Source organism: Haemaphysalis longicornis, unplaced genomic scaffold, assembly GCF_048455015.1.
Source record: "Haemaphysalis longicornis isolate Haplotype H1 unplaced genomic scaffold, Haemaphysalis longicornis Haplotype H1 scaffold_7, whole genome shotgun sequence".
NCBI classification, from domain to species: Eukaryota; Metazoa; Arthropoda; class Arachnida; order Ixodida; family Ixodidae; genus Haemaphysalis; species Haemaphysalis longicornis.
The window spans coordinates 83218434-83240367 of NW_027526422.1; the positions used below are offsets into that span (position 1 = coordinate 83218434).

The 21934-nt window shown below is 50.1% G+C and overlaps 1 protein-coding gene across 8 annotated transcripts in view; it reads left to right on the forward strand.

The window, feature by feature from the left end:
• Sarm (sterile alpha and armadillo motif) overlaps positions 1–21934 on the forward strand; it is a 175375-nt gene that overhangs the window by 90802 nt on the left and 62639 nt on the right. The window contains exon 1 of one of the 8 annotated variants that reach the window (XM_077677925.1): positions 4220–4297. The exons of 5 other annotated variants lie outside the window; for them this stretch is intronic. In XM_077677925.1, coding sequence (XP_077534051.1) covers positions 4235–4297 — 63 coding nt within the window. In that variant the 5' untranslated portion in view covers positions 4220–4234. Of the gene's footprint in view, positions 1–4219; positions 4298–10994; positions 11292–11374; positions 11625–21934 lie in introns of those variants that run through there. 2 more of the 8 variants (XM_077677919.1, XM_077677927.1) reach the window with 2 other exon arrangements.

A 21934-nucleotide genomic window follows, 5' to 3' on the forward strand; every position in this document is an offset into this window, starting at 1 on the left:
ATACCACTGTATTGCTGACCTCCTTAATTAGTTATTTTTTTAATTCCGTCAAACGCAAGAAATTCGAGTCAGCGTGTGCTGTCAAATAGGAATGGATTTGCCTATTTAACGTTCACACTGTTATCACCCCGTGATCCCGCGTCTGGAGCATCATCTCAGGTTAATGAGAAGCGGGATATCATAACACTCTTCGCAGACAACGAACCAAATCAAGGTCACCTCAACTGTATCCTGCTGCTATTTAAGGCCCAACCACATGCACGCGTAAAACCGACGTACTCGCGCAACGACGTAAACCGGCGTAAGCGCGTAAGGAACCGGCGTACTCCGGCGTACGCGAAATGCATTGGTACGCGCTTGTAACGCCCAAGTCAGAGCCCGCCAGACATCGACGCAAACTTTCGGGCGCACGGTGTTGACGTAGACCTCTGGCGGTGATGTTATCGGCGGTCAGGTCGCATAACAAGTCAGCGAATTAATAAATAAGCTAACTGCACTATTAATTATGCGATAGAACGAAGTAATTTGTAAAATGCGGAGAGCAAACAACCGGACAAAGCACGCGAAGCAACGAGCAACTATGGGAGCAAGGTAGTTTACGCCAAATGTGGCGGACGGTTTTGTGCCTGCCGAGTATGCATGCTAATGCTTTGCGTTTTTAATGCCCCAAGAACTGTTTTATGTGTTTGTGTATTAAATATACGTTCTTTTGTGAAAATAGGACTTATTTGTTTACTTTGAGTTAAAATTTAGTTGAATTGGTCGCCACAAAGCTGAGTCCGGGAGAGTCGAGCCACAATGCGCTGCGCTTGTTTTACGCATTTTTACGAGCTCGTTGCGGCGATATTTGGTTACTCGCCCTCTCCGGCGTCGTCGGTCGGCGTAAAGGCAGCGGCGTATGTCGCCGCAGGCGTACGTCGTTGCGCGTGTACGTCGATTTTACGCGTGCATGTGGTTGGGCCTTTGGAGTCCGTGATGCTGCACCAGCTGAGGCCCCAGAGCGTTGAAAAGTAATTGCAAAGAATACGACTGCGTTTCTTAATGAGTAGCATTCCTTGCCGAGTACGTACCCTCGCAGCGAGGACCGGGTGACGCCCTGCATTTCCACACAAATGCAGATTTGGCGGAAGTAACACCTTTGATCGTTATAAAGGCGTAAACGTCTCCTAGAGAGTCCATTGGAAAAAATTTCGAAATACCACAAAGCAAGCAAAATAGAAAAAAAATAAAACTTTCACAAAAATAATCTGACAAAACCAAAAAAACGCGTCTTATACATCTTCTCCCAAAACCGAAGAATAAAGAAAAAAAAAGTCCCCAAAAGAACGTTCATAGCACGAATAAAAAATGACGTAAACGGACCTACTCTGCAGTACGCCTTGCACCTTCGGGGGGAAAAAACACGTATAATTAGCGAGGAAAGATCGCTTCATCGCTATAATGGAGCATATTTACGACATCGGCGAAAAAAGAAACCAAAAGAAAGCTTAGAAAGAATAAAACGATCCAGCGTCTTTCGCTACTCAGAGCCATACTTGGCTGTAAAGAACTCATGCTCCAGAAAAAACGGCATGCGAATGCTACGCATTAGTAGACAATTCTCGAAATTTCTGCAGATTTTTTTATCCCTATAAAAAAGAATCTTTTTTACGCAACTACGCGAGTGCCCGAGAAAGAGAAGGGGCAGGAAAAGGAGGAGGTGGTGGAGGATAAGGAGCACTTTAACCGGCATTGTCACCTAATGTGCATCTTCAAGGAGAAATTTCCTCGTGCTTGCGTATTGCGTCACGACACATAATCGTAGAATGACCCCTCCTCATCAGCGCGAGAATGCGGAATCCGCCTCTTTCATTGCGGTGTGCTGCCACCTAGCGTGCCTAGCGGAAGTTGAAGCCGTAGGGTTTGCCGACGTTTCCTCCGGCTGCGTTCTCGTTGTATGCACGGCAATCCCACATTACGGCGAGGAGCAGCCGAAGTTTTTCTTCTGTGTTGGTGTTTTAACGCCTTAAGACGACAGCCCCTGGTCATCACATAATACCAGGCGGCTTCTTATCACTGAATGAGGGCTGGCAGAGAAATCTCGGACAGATCCGTGTGCCGTCCGAGTGGCAGCTCGAGCAGTACTTGGAGTCGTCTGGCATGAAGTGCGATCGCCAGTTCAACAAAGGCCGGCAGTTCGCAAAATGCCTTTAAGCGCTGGACACATGTACGATTGGTACACGCGATTCGCATGCGACTGATCGTTGCGACTGTCGCCACTAGTCGTACGCGTGAATTTGAGACGGCCCGATGCGCGCATGAGATGCGTCGTCGGCGTCGCTCCGCCCACAGTTTTTGCACCATGGTCAACTACGACGATCGCTGAGCTGAATTTGTAGATTCTGCGCGTTTGTTCGCAAGAAATGGATAAAGCAAGCAATCGTGAAGCGTTTTCTGCCTTCGGAAACAGTCCGCGCACACGCCAGCCGCGCCTGCCAGCTCGGCACACTCAGCGGCTCGAACCGGCGCAGACCACGGTAGCAACCGCGCTTGTCGCTGCTCTTCTGAATCAATCTGATCGCTAAAAAGTTCCGCATGCGAGAAAGTAGGTGTTAGTGTGGTGAAAAATTGTGCTAGGGATTGTTGTCAGGGCTTATTTTAAAAGCGGCGATCAGATATATCTGCCGCGATGCAAGCCTACGCTGACCGCTCGCCGCGGCGCGCGGTGCGCCGAGCAGCCGAGAGATGGCGATACCTGCGCGGAAGCATCGAAACAGGCTACGCAGATGTCTCGGTCACCGATCGCTCAAACGGCAGTTATAACTTAAATAGAGTACCACATGCGAGAAAGGGAATGATAGTGTAGTGAAAAGTTGTGTTGCGGATTGTCATTCGCAGTTGCACAGATAGCAGCGATCAAATATCCGCCAGGATGCTAAGTTTACAGTTCCCATCACCCGAGCCGACGCGAGCGACGCAAGCCGGCGTAGCCGATCGCGTGCGGCCGACGGGAAGCGATAGAAGCCGGCACCGTTCCCTTTTCGGCACTCCGAGTTACAGCGGAACGCAGCACAAGTTGTGGGCATTGTTCCGCGCACAACGAGCGCACACAAAAAATCAAACGATGTAAATACAACCACGACCCCTTCCCGCTTGTGCGGGAGCTGTGGGGAATGTCGTCTGCTGCCCCTACTGGACTGCTTAGGGACTTGGCCGCTAGGGGATTGCGCATGCGCAGTGGGGTTGTGAAAGAGATGCCTTTGAAGTTTCGTAGAGGGCACTAGCGTATATAACGCTCGAACAGCACTAATTTCGGGAAGGAACGTAAGGCTAAAGAGCCATACGGCTCCTAATCGGAACCGCCAACAAGGGGAGGTATCGTTGTCAGTACATGCAGCCTATAATTGTTCCCAGTTTCAGTCTGGCGCTCCACATCTCTATAAACTGTAAATGTGGTGCGTTGTAGCCAGGCCGTGCAGCTAAAAGTTACCAATGGCGCTTTGTGCATTGTCAGCCTTCATTCGGGGTAACGACAATGACTTTGAGAAGCCACACGAAGTGCACGCACGATATATAGCCTAGCCTATTTTTCGTGAAATCGTAATCACGCTTCAAACATCGCTACAGTGGAGAGATGGTGCTGTGAACAATTTGTGCGCACCAAAATCCGCATGTTCGCCGTTGTCAGTTTGTTGGCAGCCAAATTATCGCTCACATACATGTAGGCTGTGCCTGCACGTCATGCAAACCGACGCAGGTGCAGTCCACAAGCCGGTGTTGAGGTATAAGCATTCAGTGAAGCTGAACAAAAGAGCAACATTTTGAAGGGCCATTGTGCAGGAACCAGTTGCCCTTTGGTGTACCTGTTGTACCAAGTATTTTTGTTTTTCTTCCAAAGGTTATTCTCTTTTTGCGAAGACGAGTGATGGGCGCACTTTGGTTTTCATGACAGCGCAAAAAAAAGGGTAGAACGAAGAGAGGACATGTCATGTTCAAACGGTGTTAAGCTCTGAGCCTGTACCCGGAAGCCGTTTGTCACACGGCGGAGTTGAGTCCGCGTCAGCACATTGCGTCACTTGCCCCGTGACGCTTCCCGGCCGACCGCTCCTGTCGCACCGTGAGTCTAAGTGAGGAAAAGTACGGTACACCACTGGCTACACAAGCCCCCTCGTCGCCGTTTCGTGTTGTCAAAAGTAAGGCACGGCTCTCGTTAGCGCAACCGCTGTTGCCAGGGGCTCAACGCCAGGTTATCAGGATGCGGAAATCAGTCGCCTCGTCGAATAGGAAGGCCCGTATACGACCGCCCTCATGTGCTGGCGTGAGTACCTTTGTTTTGTGCATAGAGATAATATACTAGGTAAAGTTTTGTTGGTGTGCCGAGGCATTTTGGGGGTATCAGCACGTGCTTATGTCTGCATGCACATAAAATAGCTCAAGAAACTGTACGTTGTAAAAAATGATGAGGGCCTCATCCAGTCTCCTTCCGACCTTTCTTGAGAACCGTTGTTACACCAGCATTGAAACGACGCAAGCTTTCCAATGCAACGCAATTGTCTCCCGCTGGAATAGTTAATCGTAATGTATACTGTCGAAAGCCACATTAAAGCAAAGTGTTGACGAAGATTAGAGGGCCAGGGCAACACGGTCTACCGAGGAGACGTGGCCTCAAGAGGGCATTGAGCTACGCATAGCAGACAGCAAACTTGGGAACTCAGGTTTCCCGTCAGATAAGACGAGGGGGAAAAGGTAGTCTATGTTAGCGTCACTCTTAAGGTTAAAGAATGGAAAGGAGTTAACTAGCTTGTCTAATGTACCTTCATATTCTAAAACAAAAAGAAACATCTCTTTAGTTTACTTTGTCCAAAATGTACCTCAATCCCCGGATTCATATCGCTGACTGGCTCCTATATTAGAGTCGCAGCTGTGCCTACTGTTCCCCGGAAATGTGAACGAATAAAACAGGAAGGACCTTGCTCCGAAAGTGTCGCTCCAGTACACCCAAGGCCAGGGCTCTCTGGGTATCAGGGAGGATATTATAAACCTCTCGTCCCCCTACTGTTCAGCATCCTAGCTGGCACGCGGTTTTAACACCTCTCCACCGCTGTCCGTATCAGCGCGGGCGGGGCGCTCGCTCCCGGGGTCCGGAATAGAAGTGTCCCCATCATGAGGAGCGCGTATCACCCAGCGGAGACAGGCCGACAGGTGCCCCGGCGATGCGAGGGTGGAGGAGGTGGGATGTTTGGTGGACGTCTCAATCGCGCCGCTTTGTCTCAACGCCCATGTCGTGTGAACTTGGCTTCACTGGCCCTCGTTTGGCGTGGCTCTATCGGGATCCAAGGGCAGTCCTCCCTTTCCCCTCACACATTTGACGCCTGCCTCTCCGCCGAGTGAAGAAGCGAGGTGACGGGATAAATCTTTCGCGAGGAAGCATGATCAAATAAAAAAAAAACAGGAGGGTTAGGAATAGCGAGCGTGAGTGGTGCAATGTCGTGTGTTTTGTTTTCTGGGAGATAGAAACAAACACGGACGGAGAGTAATAAATAAAAATAAAGTTGGCAGGCCTCTGCGTCTTATACTGCTACGCAGCTCTTCAATGGCTACGTAGCGCGCTCAGGGAGCGTAGGCTTCCGCTGGCTTTTTATCCCGCTTTTAGTGGGATCTCGCTACCGGCGTGGGGAGAAGCCTTGCGCGCAAACCTCAAATCCTTTGAGAGACAATTCAAGACCTTATTTTTGTCTATGTAAACAACGCCTTTCGCTTGAAGTGAGGGATCACAATGTTTTATACATCTTACGGTGGCGTGATGGCTGATTGGTGAAACGCAAGTTCAAGGAATGGTGCTCCAGTAGACGATCAAGGTTCTATACAGCTTGTGTAGCTTATTCCACCGTCAGTACTCTTTCAACACAAAAATAGACCAGCGGTTTACGCTGTAATGCTTCTTTTTTTTTTTAATTTGGAGCTTCACTCGAATTTGTCTTGCTTTTCGCCTACATACAAAACGTGTAAAAAGCTATGACTAAGCGTTTCATGTGTCTGTAGAGAGCGATACCACACACAGGCGACGATACCGCCGATATTCGCCCTGCTGTTGAAATTCTAGCGCTTCGGCGTGAGTTTTTCAAAAAGCAAAAGCAAAAACCAAAAGGAACCGCTCAATTACGATCACAGTTTTCTCCACAGTGACAGAAAGATGCGAACCACTTTGCGACTGACCTAAAATTGCTGCACTGTGTTCGGTGGCTAAACTGCTTGTCATTACAGTTTTCACATATGCGAAATCTGGCCTTTTTTATGCGCCCTGTACACGAGAAGTTCTGCATTTCTCCGACTCCAGACACTATAGGGCGCCGCAGTCACAATCGAACCCGTGACTTTGTGCTTACGAAGAGGCAGCTTATCAGTGATCACGTATCCCCACGAAGCCATCCCTGTGGTGTAAGCGCTTCATACCCGCTGATTTACGATCTGAAATGAGTTGACGCGGAACCAACACAGTCGACAAATGGGAACCATGGTCTGCGCGTATCGACTGCAGCGTCGCGACGTGTAGGTGTTATTCACATGACGTCAATAGGAGGGCAGGCAATCATGGCTATGTAACAACAGTATAACCGAACCACAGGTATACAGAGGGTGGGTCCGGGAAGCACTACAAAAGACAGACACCGAGCCGACATGACCAAGACGACAGGTATGCTGTAAGTAACAGGAGGATGCCAAATGTGGGTTTTCGCTTATGCAAACTGTAGGTGGATGCGGTATTAACCACATAGGACGGCGGCAGGGGATTACGGTGACGGAAAATCAGAAAATGAGTTAGTGCAGAATTGTGAAGCACTGGAACTGAGCAAAGTTCTCGAATGGCAAGGCGAAAAGGGGCGCAGCATATATGAAAGGGAAGCGTGGCTTGGGTGGTAAAACAAAAGAATAAATGCATATGTCGGCATGTTATTGTCTACACGGTCGGCAAGAAAACGTCCCTGGCATTCGCAAAGTATTTATCCGCACACCGCATACACAAAAAGGCGCCCCAAATTGCGGCGTTTAGCTGCCTCGAGACGCCCGTAAAGACGAGCGCCCGCGCGTTTTGAAGGCAAAGGAACGAGAAGTCTTCCTTGGTGCTGAAAATAGCAGCGGTGCGACCGGCGGCGAGGTCATGTTGGCTACAATGTGAACTGTTCGAGTGTTCGGCAGTTGTTTACTGGCGCCACTTGTCTCCTTCCTTCCTCCTCCGCCGTCGTCAGCAGAGCAGCGTGCACAGTCATCGGCGATTCTTCAATGAACGGTGAGGTGTCAATCGAGCGCTCCCCGTCGGACACTCTCTGAGTCATGCTTGCGTTTTGAACGTGAAACGCCGTTAGCCAAGGCGTCTGAAATTTTGGGGCGACAAGATGTCAAGCGCCCCTGTTGAAGCGTAAAGAGGAGCTGAGCAGATCGGGAGCAGGAAGAGTCGCTGCTGATTGGCTGAAAGGTGATATGAGAGAGGAGGTTATAACGTGGTAATAAGGATGGTGAAAGGCGAAGCAAGAAGAGAGAGAAAAGCAAACGGAAAGGCAAAACAAAAGCATAAAAAACTTAGGGCCATCTCCGCTAACGTGAAACCTGGGGAGGGGCGAAGCATGCAGTGTATAAGCGTATTCTTGGCGCCTTGGCGTTTTTGCCAACGGATATGAAACCGCTGGGGGGGAGAGGTACACAGCTTTGCTGTAAAAGTCTCGTGTCTTTGAAGCACGAAGCTCGCGCGAGGCGTAAACAAGTGTACCGGTGTTTTTTAGCACGCGTTACGTTCTAGCGCGAGGCGTAAACGAGTTTCCCGGTGTTTTGGTACCGTGACGAGGCGACGCTTACGACGACGACATGAGACGCCGCCAGCCCAAGCGCCTAAGGGGCTTCGCTCATAAAAAAAAGAGCGCCCTGTTGATGGAACCGGATAAAGGTTTCACTTACTCAACAACTTGGCATACTTTGTTGCAGTGAATTCTATTTTATTGGCATATAATTCATCTTGCAAAAAAAAGTTTCAAAAATAAATAAATTCAGGTCATGTGAAACTGAAAGCGCGTGGTCAATTCATAACGAAGCTGAGAATTCGATGAGCGAGATCGATTGCGGAAATTTCTTTCAGTCACGATTGTTTGCGTACGATTGTGTGTTCGTAAGCGTTGTTGTGATCACTAATTAATCTAACACAGTGACAATTAAGGCAATTGTTGTGAGAGACATCTATTCGTCACGTCAGCGGGTGAACTTGTCCCTTAGTTATGCACTCCGCACCGATGTTTGCGGTGCCATGTGATGTTCATATCAATACTGGAGGCAGGCAATTATTATTTTAACTGTAATTGCGCGCCAAATGTGCATACCGAATACGTTAGTATGGGGCGCGCTGCACTGAATGGCTCTTGGGTCAGCTCAGCTTATTTCACGGCATCATGCTTGAAAACATGCGTGGTGGCAGTCTGAGTACGCTCTCTCCCTCGCATGACCCCCCCCCCCTCTCTCTCTTTCTCTCTCTCTCTCTCTCTCTCTCTCTCTCTCTCTCTCTCTCTCTCTCTCTCTCTCTCTCTCTCTCTCTCTCTCTCTCTCTCTCTCTCTCTCTCTCTCTCTCTCTCATTGTGATCCTCCTTAGGTGCACATACCTTCGTGCACGTTATCTTTTCGTGCAATTGCGTCATAGCAAGTAAAATTTTGTTCGATAAAATGGCTGGGATCAACTATTCAAATATTCGGTGGCTATTCCTTCGTGCTTCACTGCATAGCATGGGCGAAGTTCGATGGCATTTCTAGAGTTTCAGACACTTGTACAGCCACTCATCTAGATGCTAATTTATTATTGCGAAATTAAGCATGCTGCCCTCTTCGTACGCAACGTACCCCTTACTATTCGTTACCTGCCTCTGTTCCTTCATCGCCACCTGTGCACCGTCCTCTCCAGTAACATGTGACCGCCCCTTCGCTTTATTCTTTCCTTACTTTTCTTGAGCGACGAACCTTACATCCCTGTTCGACTCCCACCACTGACGAGTCGAGCCAGCTTTGTTCCATTTAACTTATTTTTTTTATTGTTATGCTCGGCTTGCAACGGGTTCATTAGCGCCTCACCGCATAGATGGCGCCACAAACCACTCAGTCTTGTCGGGATACATTACAAGTATGAAAACTTCATGGAATTCTACTGCAACAACTGTTATGGCGTTAGAAAAACTCTTCGGGTCACTCGAGCATGCTTACGTGCTTCGAAGGCGAAAGCACCATTGCTTTATGTGGCAATGGCTTGCTCATGGTTACATCGTGTTTGCCTCTCCTTCTTCGCTTTTTTTTTCTCGCCTTTTCGGTGCGAAACACTTCGTCAGGCAGGCTGGCGACACTTCATGCCACAGCTTTTCCAGAATCCGTGTTCTCTGAGGCCTGTTCTACTCACGTTCCGTCACGTTCACGTCTCACGCGGCACGCACTGTAGGTTAACTCTTGTTCCGCCATTCGCCGCGCGTTCCTGCCCAATCAGGAAATAAAGAAAGCTACATTAGAGCGGCGGTAACGCACTCGGCTTCTGCGCTGGAGACCTTGGTTCAATTCACATACGAAATCAAGTGTTTTTTAGGGGCGAAACCGTTAAGGGGGTCTGGCTGTCGGCATCTCCTGTCGTCGTCGGCGTCATATCTCGTCTCATGTAGTCTTGGTACTGTAACGGAGTATTTTGGTTACATACTGCCGCTACTGTAGCATGAAGATTGCAGTGAAGAAGTCGAAACGTTGAAGAGGTTTTAAAGGTTAACTTGTTTACTTTACTGATGACATTGGTGACATTTAGCACATACAAACTTGAAACAATTACACTTATTACATAGATGAAAAAGACAGTCAAAAGATTAAGGGTACTTAGCGGGACATAGCTGGCGGGCGAAGGGCTCCCGGCGGGAGGGCACGACGACGGGCGGCAGAGTTTCTGACGTGAGCTGGTGCAGGCCGCCCTCTCGCTCGCTCTCGCCCTCAATAGCCAGAGGGGCCGCGTTATATTTGCTTCAAGCTGTCCGGTGGGGGACGAATTGGGGGAAAAAGCGCATCCCAGCGTGTGCGGACTGCGTGGAAAAAGGCTAAGGCACACCCGCAGCCAATCAGGAAGACGCTTCTTAGCTCCAATCAGACATGTCCCCGCCAAAGTGAAAAGGACCAAAAACACAGACACAAGGTTTCGACTCGAAAACGCGCACTCGGAGAACCACGCGTGTAAAGAAAGTAGTTTAGAAAAAACGCACTAAAGTAAACAGGGAAAAAGGGAAGGTCGTCGGAAGAACACTGAAGACACGGAGCCCGAACGCGACCAGCGCACACGCCACGGGGGGGGGGGCATGGAACGCCGCGGCCGCGGTAACAGAAGCCGAGACGATGGCTCCCCCTCGATAGCCGCGTCTCCCGGGTCGGCCGACGGGCCAACACACGCGCCGGAGCCGTTTCTCAGAAAAAAGGGCCAGGCCCAGCCGCGTCCGAAGCGCTTTTACACACAACACTTTGGAGGAAGAGCCCTTGCTGCGGGCACAGAACGCAAAAAAAACGAACGAACAACATCAAGAGACCTCGGCTTCGCGACAGTACTAAAACACCGGAACACTTGTTTTCCAACCCCTCACACAAGAACGCTTCGTGCTCCAAAGACACGAGACTTTCACAGCAAAGCTGTATACCTCTACCCCAAGACGGCTTCATCTCCGTGGGCAGGAACGCCAAGGCGCCAAGAATACACTTATACACTGCATGCTTCGCCCCTCGCCATGTTTCCTGTTAGTGAAGGTGTTCCGGGATTTCTTTATTTACTCTTTACTGCGGCGACCATTTTCTGTGCCGGAGAAAAACAACGCTGGTTTTTCAAACAATGTGGAATGTAGCTCTTGTCTTAAAAAAAAAAAAAAAACTCTTTAAGACTTTCATTTTCCGGCATTCTCAGACTATCTGAACTCAGATTGACGTTTCATCTTTCCCTTTTTTTCTCTCGCGGCTTCCTTAAAAAGCGCGGCTAAGCGTTCTTCCTCCTTCGAAGACGACTGATGTATAGTTCCCCTCTCTGCCTTTCAAGTGACAGCGCCGTTTGTATTCGCAACTCGCCCGCGTGCCATGACGAAGGAACCACGAGGTCAGGGTGGCCCCTCGGCAAGCTGCCTCCGCGCGCGCCCAGCGGAGACACGGCGGCATCTTCCAACCTTGCTCCGGATCCCACGCGCCAGCTCACCGAGAAGAGAAAGCTCTCGAAACAAGAACGGCGCCTCGTTGCCAGGGGTGGCAAGAGAGGACCGGGAGCAGCTCCGCATCGCCGTGTGAGTCACCTGCGCGCGACGCATGCGACCGCGCGACCGTTCCAACGTGCATCCACTGATTTTACGAACCGGCCACGAGTGACCGCGTCAATCGAAACGACGTGTGGTAGTGTAGATTCGTTGTTATTCGGTGCTTGACATCACTGACGCATCCGAGGCCCTCACAAGTACGTGCCTGTGTGGTGAGGACTGAGTGACCCACGACTAAGTAGCGGCAGGAGGCTCCGCACTTTGTGACGTCACCGTGAGGACGGAGAGATCGTCGGCTGTGGTCCATATGTGATTTCCGCCAGCGTCGACGCTATGGAGATAACCGAGATTTCGAGCCGACTGGTACGTTCGCCCTACGCACGCTGCTCTATTCTCTGTAGCTGACTCGCGATGTTTTGCCGGAAGCAGTAGTAAGGAGTGGGGTGTGTTCAGAGTAGGCATGTGTGTCTTGTAGCGCAACTCGATGCGGGGAGCACGCCGCGTGGTGTAGCGGTGCGTGGAATTGCAAGGCTTATGTTACTCGCGCGCTGCAAGCGATAACCATGCCTGAAACTTTGGCAGTGATGCTCGTATTCATGGTTACACAGTCACCGATTGATGTTGTAGGGCTTCCGACGGAGGGTACTCGATGGATGAGCGTGGATACGCACGGTGCCACTGCTTTTATACCAACGTATAGTAGGAATTATTGGTTGCAGAATCGGCCACAGAATTGGTAGTAGCACAGTGACAGGGCGCCGCCAGTTTTATCAGAAACGAGGGTCTAACAGAAATTCCTCCGCGGGCCAGCGCTCTTCCGTTTGTAAGTCAGCGCATGGTGCCTCCGCGCTGACTGTGTATAACGGGTATAACTTGTTGTTACCCCGTGCTGGGTATCCACTGCACCTCAGTTCGCCGGGTCGCCGAACGATAACAAAAGAAAAAGAAGAAGAAAAAAAAAGAACAAGACTCAGAAGACTTTTTCCCGAAAACTAAACAATTTGAAAGTGTTTCCTTAGCTCTCATGGATACAATGCATATGTAAATCAGTTGACCCTAACCAAGAGTCAAGTAGCCTCTCGTCAGCTTTTGTGACGTTTTGGCCAATTTTTATTGTCCAGTACCTCAGAACGGCTTAGAGCACGAACATGCTATTCACGCTATATATGTCTGCACAAGCCTTAGACAAAATAGTAAGGCATTTCTTATTGTGCAAAAAAAAAAAAAAAAAAAAAAAAGAAAGCGAAAGAACTGGCCAGGAAGCCGAGCTTTGCAGGGAGTCTGGTGATTTAGACAATGGTGCACGCAAGACAAGGCCGGAAAAGCAAGCCAAGGTAAATGTTTGTTCAAAAGTTATTTGCTATAGTGCAGCGCCATTCTATTTTTCACCGACAAACCGCAGTCTGGACCAGACATTCCACACGATTTCAAGAATTCCGTTAAAGAGAAGGAAATGTTTTTAATATCCCTCTGAGTTCGGCTTGACGAGACGCTATGGTATGTAACACGTTGAAACCTTGTGGCATTCCAGCGTATTTATCAACTTGTAAAAACGCAAGCCGTAAAAAAAAAAATGTATTCAATAACAAACCCTTCTGCAGATCGCAGGTAATGCGCCTTTGCACTACCTACTTTCTAAGCAGCGCACATATAAAAAAAAATGAAGGAAGCTCACACTAACCCGTAAGACACTAGAGAGAGAGAAAAGACTTTATTGATCACATCCGGCATGCAAGAGACTCGGTCCGGCCACGCAGGGCTCGGCCTCGTCCCCCTGTCTATCAGTCTAGGCTATTCAGTCCTAAGACTTCGGGCTAAGACACTAACGCGCAAGGCGAACGCTGGAGCTGTCTTTTCTTTTTGCCAATCTTGGCCAATCTTCCTAAAGTGGGTATGCAATTGGCTTGACAAACGTGCGCCGGGGAAGCTGGGCGGTCACCACGACGCATGCGCACACGAGCGCTTGGCATTTTCTTGCTATTTTTAACTGCGGAGACGAAAAATAGCGATTTGCTAAACATCTTGACTATTAAAATAGTTCGAACATCTAAGGCGTGCGGGCTCTATAAGGAATGCGCCATGCGTGAAAACGAACCAGCCGAGAGAGATTGAGAGAGAAAATGGTCTTTGACGATAATGTAGATAAATGATGACGTAGAAGCGCGCTCTGAGCGCCGTAAAAAATGCGTGCGAGTGTCAAGGTTTCCACTGCGTTTAAATGCGTGAAAAACAGCGTAGACATTACGGTGTTCGCATTCTTTTTACTCGCGCTGTCATTTTGGGGACGAATCTACACAACGTACTTGTTTCGCCGCACTGACATATTTTATTTCCGCAGAGCTCGGATACCACTTCCTTTAGCTGCAGAAGCCAAAGAGTATCGTAATCCGCTCTTTCGTACTGCGTCCTGCACACATCGGTGTGATGGCAGAGTTGACGAAGCGCTGATATAGGTGCAGATACGATGCTTTGAGGCGGCGTGGTAGCACGCGTATTTCTATGCGGGGTACCTGGCCTTCCGTAGGGCGTGGACAACCTTCACTCGCAACGGTAGAGACTCGGGAGGGACTCTTGCGCACGGTTTGTTTTCTTAACGGCGCGTCAATTGCAGCTCCTTCACGCCATCACGGCGCAGTGGCTGTAGCCCCGAAATCTGCATTTTTTGTTCAATGGGAGTTAGAAAAGCTCCCTGGGGCAAATTTATGCAAGGTAACTTCGCAGTTCTTTTTAACGTTCGAGCTGGTGATACTTACCGTATTTACTCAATTCTAAGCACCCCTTTTTTCACGATCGCGATGCCCGAGGCGAGAGGAGTGCTTAGATTCGAAAAACCTAAGTTACTCTTCCCCCGCCACTTTTATTCATGGTCGTATCTCGACGAGACGGGTGCGGGAATAATGCGTTATTTGGTAAACATTCAAAAGAAGACAGAGAGAGAGAGAGAGAAACTTTTATTCTGTTGAGCCCCTTACGGGAGGTCCAGCAGCCGAGGCGTTGGAGTCTCAGCGGTGGGCCTCAGCCGGTGCCTATAATGCCAAGCTCCCTCACCTCAGTGACCTGGTGAGAAGAAGAGTAGGTTCAGGCAGCGAACCCACCGCTTACGTCCGATACTAAGCCACCCTCACTGCCATTCGAGTCCATCGTGCCGCTTGGGCCGCCGCCCTCAGCATCCTTCAGCAGGTCGTCTTCTGTTCCGTTAAGTGGTTTGTAATTGAAAAGCTTCGTAAATTACTTCGCCACAATGTCAAGTCGGGGCCGTTTCCACGCGCCTGAAATTCACCTTGCGATGAAAGGGGGGTGCTTAGATTCGAATATTTTTTCGAATTCATTTTTCCGAAAGTAAGTGTGGGTGCTTAGAATCGCAAAAATACGGTAATTTACTAGTGCAACTAGCACAAGCAACCTCCCAATGATTACACAATCACACTATCGGCCTTCAGCCACTCGATAGGCGTGGCTGTAGATCTTTAGGAGAGGTCTTCGTCCTGCAGTGGACATAACTATAGCTTAAGATAGAGATAAAGTGCAAACAAAAAGTAGCGATTTCGTTTCAAATATAGACCGTTCGGCACCGCGCAGAACCACTTAAGAGACAAGATAGTTTGTATACAGCCAGAAATAATCTTTACTACAAACCCTCTAACAACTACGTTAGAGAACAAGAATGGCGCCGAAAGCCGCTACCCATTAAGCCATGCCTGTATCTGGAACCTGGAACAACTTGAAATGAGCGTTCAACGCCAACTCTCTCCTTGAATAATAAGTCTGCGTTAAAACTTTAATAAAGGGGCTCTGCAACGCTTCCGATGAACGCTTTCTCTCTTCCCTTCGCGTCTGGAAGCATTGTGAAACATATAGTTATCGCCAGCACGGAGCGACAGCGAGTGATTTGCTCGTCGCGGCACTTACGCCTTCCGTTCCCGCTTTGCTTATGTGGCTTTTTGTTTCTGAAGTGGCTGTCGAAAGCTTTTTTTGCTGCAACTAAAAGGAAGCCGGATGATAGCTCCCACATTGCTGTAATGACGTAATTTTTTCTTTATTATTTCCAACGATGTAAAATACATTCAAGTTAGTATACAGACAAGGGTCCCATAATCAGCAGACTGCAACGCTTTGAGCGCTTTGTGAACGCCAGGATCGGGAAAGAGAGAAAATTTTCTTGAGCAAGCTTCTAAGTTACTTGATAGGCGTAGAGCAGTAGTTTTTGACTGAGGTACTTTGTGACCCCCTATTTTAAGTAGTGTGTGTGTTTGCTGACTACGCTCTGAAAGCATTCAGGATTTAGCAAAAAAGTTAAGAAAGGTGTTGCAGGGTCGCTGCAAGCGAAACCCACGAAATCCTGGGTACCCTGTTCTGAACGAACTGCTCTGATTAGGAAAGCTGGGGAACCTGCCCTTTCAAATCGTTTGGAGTGATCATTCGTCATGCCCAACGTTATTGGGCGAACAGCTACAGCTATTCACTCTTCCTTCAGCCATTTGTCTTTCGTGGGCGCGCATTGACGCCAACGCCACCATTCGCAATCGCTGGCGTGGGTGACTGAACGACGTAAAAAGAAATGGGGAAAAGGAAAGGGAGCGGGTGCCTTCTATTTCCGTCGCCCTGGCCTCATGACCCGCTGCTATGACCCGCCGCTCCGTTTGGCGCCCACTGCTCAAGCGCTTTACCGAGCCTCTGGAGTTGCTGCGCGAAGATTCGACATTTTCTGCGAAGTGCCCGCGGCGGCTGTTGGCATTTGGTATTCAGCAACCGGACTGCACGTTACGAGGCGACGCAGAGAGGTTTCTGTTTTTTGCGCGTGCTTACGCAATAAAAAAAAAAAGAACTTGGTCCAGAGAACGCATTCATCTTAGAGAGACCCGCGTAAGTGTCGATGACAGACTGTGCACCCCACACCCTCAGATACCCGTCTCCGTGCATACTCACACTAGCCGTAGGTAGCGGTTCGTGTTAGTCGACGTTTATTTTTATACTCTCCACCCCCACCCCCCACCCCCCCTCTCCTACACCGCGCGTCTATACGAGACTACGTCTGTATCCCTTTTTAAGCTACAAGGCACGTGGCGCCGTTCGCTTTGAAATCTTCGTCCGAATTTTTTTTCGTCTGCTCGTTTCTTGTTCGCCGCGTCTTCCGCGTTGTCTGCGTCGTCGGGTCTGCCGCCCGCCGCTTCGCACGTGCGTGACGGCCACTATGCACGCAGCCGTGGTTGCGTATCTACTCAGGCTTGGCGTCGTTCACCCTACGGGCAGCCGCCAACTGACGTCAGTCCACAAAGCCATACTAGCCAAATTAGAGCCGTTTTAAAGTTTTCCCCCCTCGTCCTCACGCCGTAACTTTTGTGGAACCCGTAGCGCAGAATAGGAACGGTTGGAGATCTATGGGAGAGGCCTTCTTCGTGAAGTGATGATGATGATTATGAAGAAGATGATGATGGTAGACTATGACCAGTCTTTTTACACGTGTGCTTGATACGTTCCCTCGGTCTTCCACCCCGAAACAACAACGGCGGACCTAGGCGACCACACACCCGCAAATCGCGCTGACCACCCAGGCTCTACAATTCGCGCGTTTCATGTCGGCGTTGGTGAATCCATGTAAGCCACACAAACATCTTTGTTTTTTTTTGGAGTGGGGGGGGGGGGGGGGGTTAGCCTGTTTTCCGAATGTGGCGTAGTCGGCGGCGGCGACTGAGACAAGCCCTCAGCTGGCGCGGGCGTCCGGCCAACTCCAGCCCCTGGCCCGAGTCTCCACCGGCGTAGGAGCCCGGGCCCGCGGTTTATTTGGAAATGTGAACACGCGCCCAGGTGCTTTGGCTCATGGGCACAGGGTGAAGCCGAACTGAGCGACTGCTGCTGGCTGTTGGCTACGGCTGGCCGCGAGCGGTGTTAACGGCCCCGTCCCAATGAGGCGGCCGACCCGTGCCCCGTTCGCGGACACTGCCCCGGACGCCGTGGTGTGTTGTTGGCATCCTTTTCGCCCTTCTCGCCCCCCCTTTCGCCTTGTGTCGACTCCCTGCTGCTGGTTCTCCGGACGCCCCGTGACGCTGGTGAAGGCGACGAAGGTTCGACGTTTTGCCACATCTGCACGGCCACGCACCGAAAACATTTGGGCGGAGGCCTGCAGCGTTGTTTTTCGGGACATCTTTCTACAACTGCGCTTTCGAGGCTGCCCGTTGTTTTGGCGCGCGGATTATTGAACTCGCGTGTTGTGGATGCGAAATCCCGTTTCGGTGGTTTCTAAGTGAAGCTTGCGGCCGGAGGCGCAGCCCTGGGTTTAACATATTGTCGGGATCGAGGCCATTAGTCTTCATCACCTGAGTTGCAGAAGAACGCGAGTTTCGTCTTAATATCTCCATCTTCCACATGTATGCTGCCGACAGCCGCGCACGCATCTACATAACGCACTCTCGGGCAAGAAGGACTAAAATGGGGACTAAAATACAGCCGTTAATCTGTGGCAGAGTATGTGCCATATGTACAAATGCGGACTAACTGTTCGGAGTAGCGGAAATACGAAACGCATGCAGTTAGTCTCTTTGCTGCGTCGTTAATGTTGGTCGAGCGACAATGTTCTGTTTCGATCAGCTGTCCGGCGCTAAACACTTGGTGCACGGACATTCACGTTCCAAGATTGTCAGAAATGCAGGACGCATGCGGTTCGAATTCGCGTGTTGCCCAAGGGTGACATGGCATTGCTGGTTTAAAATGTAGTTGTTTCACAATGTGCGGGATACCAAGAGCAAGGCTTTGCGGAGCACAGTAGCGCAGAATTCTGTGGCGAAAGAATCGCTTTTGTTATCCTTCAATCTCGTGCGTCCCCCGTTTCTGGGCGGCCGTTCACTTAGCCTGCACTGTTGATGTTTAAACGTTGCTTCTTCTCCCCCGACCCCCTCCCCCCTCCTCAAACGGAGTTTGTTTTCGCGCCGGGGACGTTTTCGTAACCTCGCTAGCTGCTTCCTCGCATGTGGCGCAAAAGTGGAATTCGCTCTCGAATCCTTCATCTGTCTATTCGCGGAAGTGTATACACACCGCGCCGCACCAAAGAGCTGTCGGGAGCGTGAAGAAACGAACCTGCCCCCATCTTTCCCAAATAACTGTTTGTGTTCACATTGCACTCGAAGCTCCTGCCGTTTTGACAGCGTCAGTTGTAAGGATCTGAAAGCACTGCACCTGTGACGGGTGGTTGGTGTGGTGTTCATGGAAAGACATGATGCACGGCTGTATTGGATGTGTCCCAATGTACTGAGACAGACAGACAGACAGACGGACAGACGGACAGACGGACAGACAGACAGACAGACAGACGGAAGGACGGACAGACGGACGGACGGACAGACCAACGCACACGCACCTACACACGCGCACGCACGCACACACAGTCAGTCAGCAATATCAATCCATAAAGTTCATGCATGAATAATTTCAATATAGAAAAAGTTAACCTGAGGCATAAATTTGCATCGTACCTGTGTGGCCGTCCCCCAAGCATACCCACAATAGCACGTGCACACACCGAGGCTAATTGAGCAGTGCGGGATAAAACGGCCAGTCAAAATCATTTCCAGGAATCAATGGCAAGCGATCAATAATGTGAGCTATAGTACTCGGTATACTCATCAGTCCACCAATAATTCCGGTCAGTAATTTCTGCAGACGAGAAATTCCGCCCACGTTTAAGTCCAGGCAGCTACAGAAAGACTGTCTTTTACACTCGTCTTTCTCGGCGCTTTTTAATTTCAGTTTTATTGTTTTGCCAGCCTTTGCTAAACACACTAGGCTCCAAAGAGGCAAACAGAGGAGCTCAGCATAACGTGCCTTCCAAGCTTTCCGCAGCGTTTCAGCTCTTCTCTGCCGCTGATGCCACTAACGTGCGTCCTTGTTTTGCCGCTCGCTCTGAAGCCGACGTTCTGTGCGTGCATTACACCTACCGTAGGGCGCGGTGTTTGCCGCCGAGAGCCAAGGTCGGTCACCAACCGCGCTGGGAGGGCTGGCAGCTCAGTGCAGCGGCGCTAACGTTACGAGCCCGTCCCGCCGATTTTGTGCTATTAATGCAAAGCTCTCTATGCCTCACTGATGGCGACCGTCCAATCACCAAAACGCACTGAAGGAAAGCCAACTTTACGAAATGGGTTTCACAAAACGATGATGATGATAAGTGAAGGCACATTGAGCGCCTCAGGAAATAGCTTGCTTTCCGTGGTCGGCATCTAACCTGCGTCCCTCGCTTTGGCTGACGTCATCCAATTGCGCCATTCCGACACGGTCGAAGAAGTTTGGATGTAAAATTTTAAAGCCGAGCTTCCTCGGTCTCACTAATGGCGACCGTTCCGTCACCAAAACTCGCTGAACCCCTACAACCCCAACGACAGAGAACTAATCCCTCACGAGTAATCCGAGCGTTTCAAACATCGTTGTCGTTAGACGAAGAGGCGTTTGAGTTTTCGGCTTGGTCTATGCACAGTCATTTGCAATTTTACCTACCTCGTCGCGACCCTCAGCTGAAAATAATAACAATGCAGCACACCTTGTAAGACTTCTGCACTATTCTCGCATGCTTCACTTCGACTAGAACTTGCAGGTTAGGCTTAATGGGCAATAAATGAATGACTACAGCGTATAAAATACCGGCACATTATGAATTAAAAAATTCACGCATCTCCACGAAGTGAATCATGACGAGTGGGCGAAGCACTGGGGATCGTTGTTATTGTAAATCACCCGTGGCATTGCCCGCTCATGCATGCAAATGAGTGACAACGCGTGTGTACAATATATACAATTCCAATCCAATCCAATCCAATCCAACCCAGTCCGATGCTCCTCACGCATGTAGCACTGTGTACACGGACGCCAAGGGACAAGCCACGGACAAAGCGAGGTCCTGAGGTGCTTCGTCCCTAATAACTCACGCAACCGTCATGACTCAATCCTAGAACTAGGTACTTGACTCACTTTTACCCCGTAAACTTCAGCCCCATCCAAAGCCACCCTATGTTATGTGGCCCACATGAGCTCATGGAACGACTAGGGGCACCGAAGTAACGTCAGTGTGACGCAGTTACGACGTCATGGCAGCTTTACTACGTGTGGACCAAAGCAGAGCTTGCTTCCTGCGGCGAATGCGCAAACCAGAAGACTCTGCACCCGCTGGGAAGGGACTAAAAACCAAACGGAGATAGTCTTGTCTTCGTTACACGCACGCTCTAGTTTCTCAGTTTACTGGTAACGAGAGGGGAGAAGACACCGGCAGTTACTCGTTTCTTATCACCTCGGAGAAAACGTGTCCGTACGTGCCACCCTGCGACATTTTCACTTGCTGTTTTTCGTCAGTTATCTGGGCCTTTCCCTACCTTGTCCACGTGCGTTATCTATACCGGCCGACGGTCTGGGCAGACGCCGAGGCGGCAGACAGCCTCCGAGAGACGGAGGAGACTGACGAGATAATGACCGCACAGAGGCTCGTCCGCGGCGAGACGCCACGGACGCAGTTCGTGCGTAAAAGCCGCCTGCGACGCACGTAACGCCCAGTGTAGTGCGTAATATATATATACACGCGCGCGCGCGCGGTCGCGGTTTTGTTTTGGTCCCGAGCGACGAGCCGGCGAGGAGAGACACCGTCTACGTAAGGAAGCCTCCACACGGTGCGATTACGGCGGAACTGCAGAGCGTGAAATGAGGGGCGGGCTTTTTTGTGTGTCCGTTCCAAGACGGAGGTCTCAAATCGACGCTGAGTGGAGGCGGACCTAGCCAATCAGTTGACGAGACGAACACGGGGGTGAGAGGACGACGCGAAGGCCTCGGTCCTCTTTTCCTAGGCAGCGTTCGGCGGAGGCGAGTTCAGTCAACCTCGTTCGTGCTGCCTCGCGATGCGTTTTATTGCAGTACATTACGACCGCTGCAATATAAAAGCCGATGCGCATATCGCCGGCAGCCGCCGTAAACAACGCCGGTCAGCGAGCTCGCCGACATGATCAGCGGGACGGGACACACGAACCGCCCTCATCACTGACATTTTTAGCACAACCATAGACAGGCGGTTCAAGCAATATTTTGAAGGCTGTCGCGTAACTATATGGACAGTCTAGCCGCGTTACTGATATATGCGAGCACTGCCGTGTGCAGCCTTTGTTCGCTACTTTGCGCTGAATCTTGGTTAGTTAGGCTATGTTCAGAGTACCGGCGCAAAAGCCTCGTCGTGATCTATGGACATAAAAAAAAAAAAAAACGGCGTGTCACGCAGTTTAGTTCTCTGAGACGTGAAATGACGTCATTCTTTAAAGTTATTACGACAGTTGCGGGAACAGTTTGAACCCGGGATTGGCGTCATAAGTGTTATATTCACATTTAGGCGCACAGGCTACGTGCCGTAGTATACTCCCAGCACACTTAAGCCAATGATTGGTCATTAGGGAGAAGCCGCAGAAAATAACTGCGCACAATCTGGGCAGTGGTCAAATCACTCTCCTTCGAGTTAATATCGTTGTCCGATTTCTGCGTGGATAAAAGCCGCGAGTCATTGTAGTGGGGAACAGCTAATTGTACAGCCACTGGATCAAAAGTTTACGGACCAGGGAAATGGCAATTTTACGTTATTTCTCTTCTAATAGCAGCCAGACAAACTGTTGAATGCATGCGAGATGTCGCATAAACACTGAACTAATGAAAAAAACGAC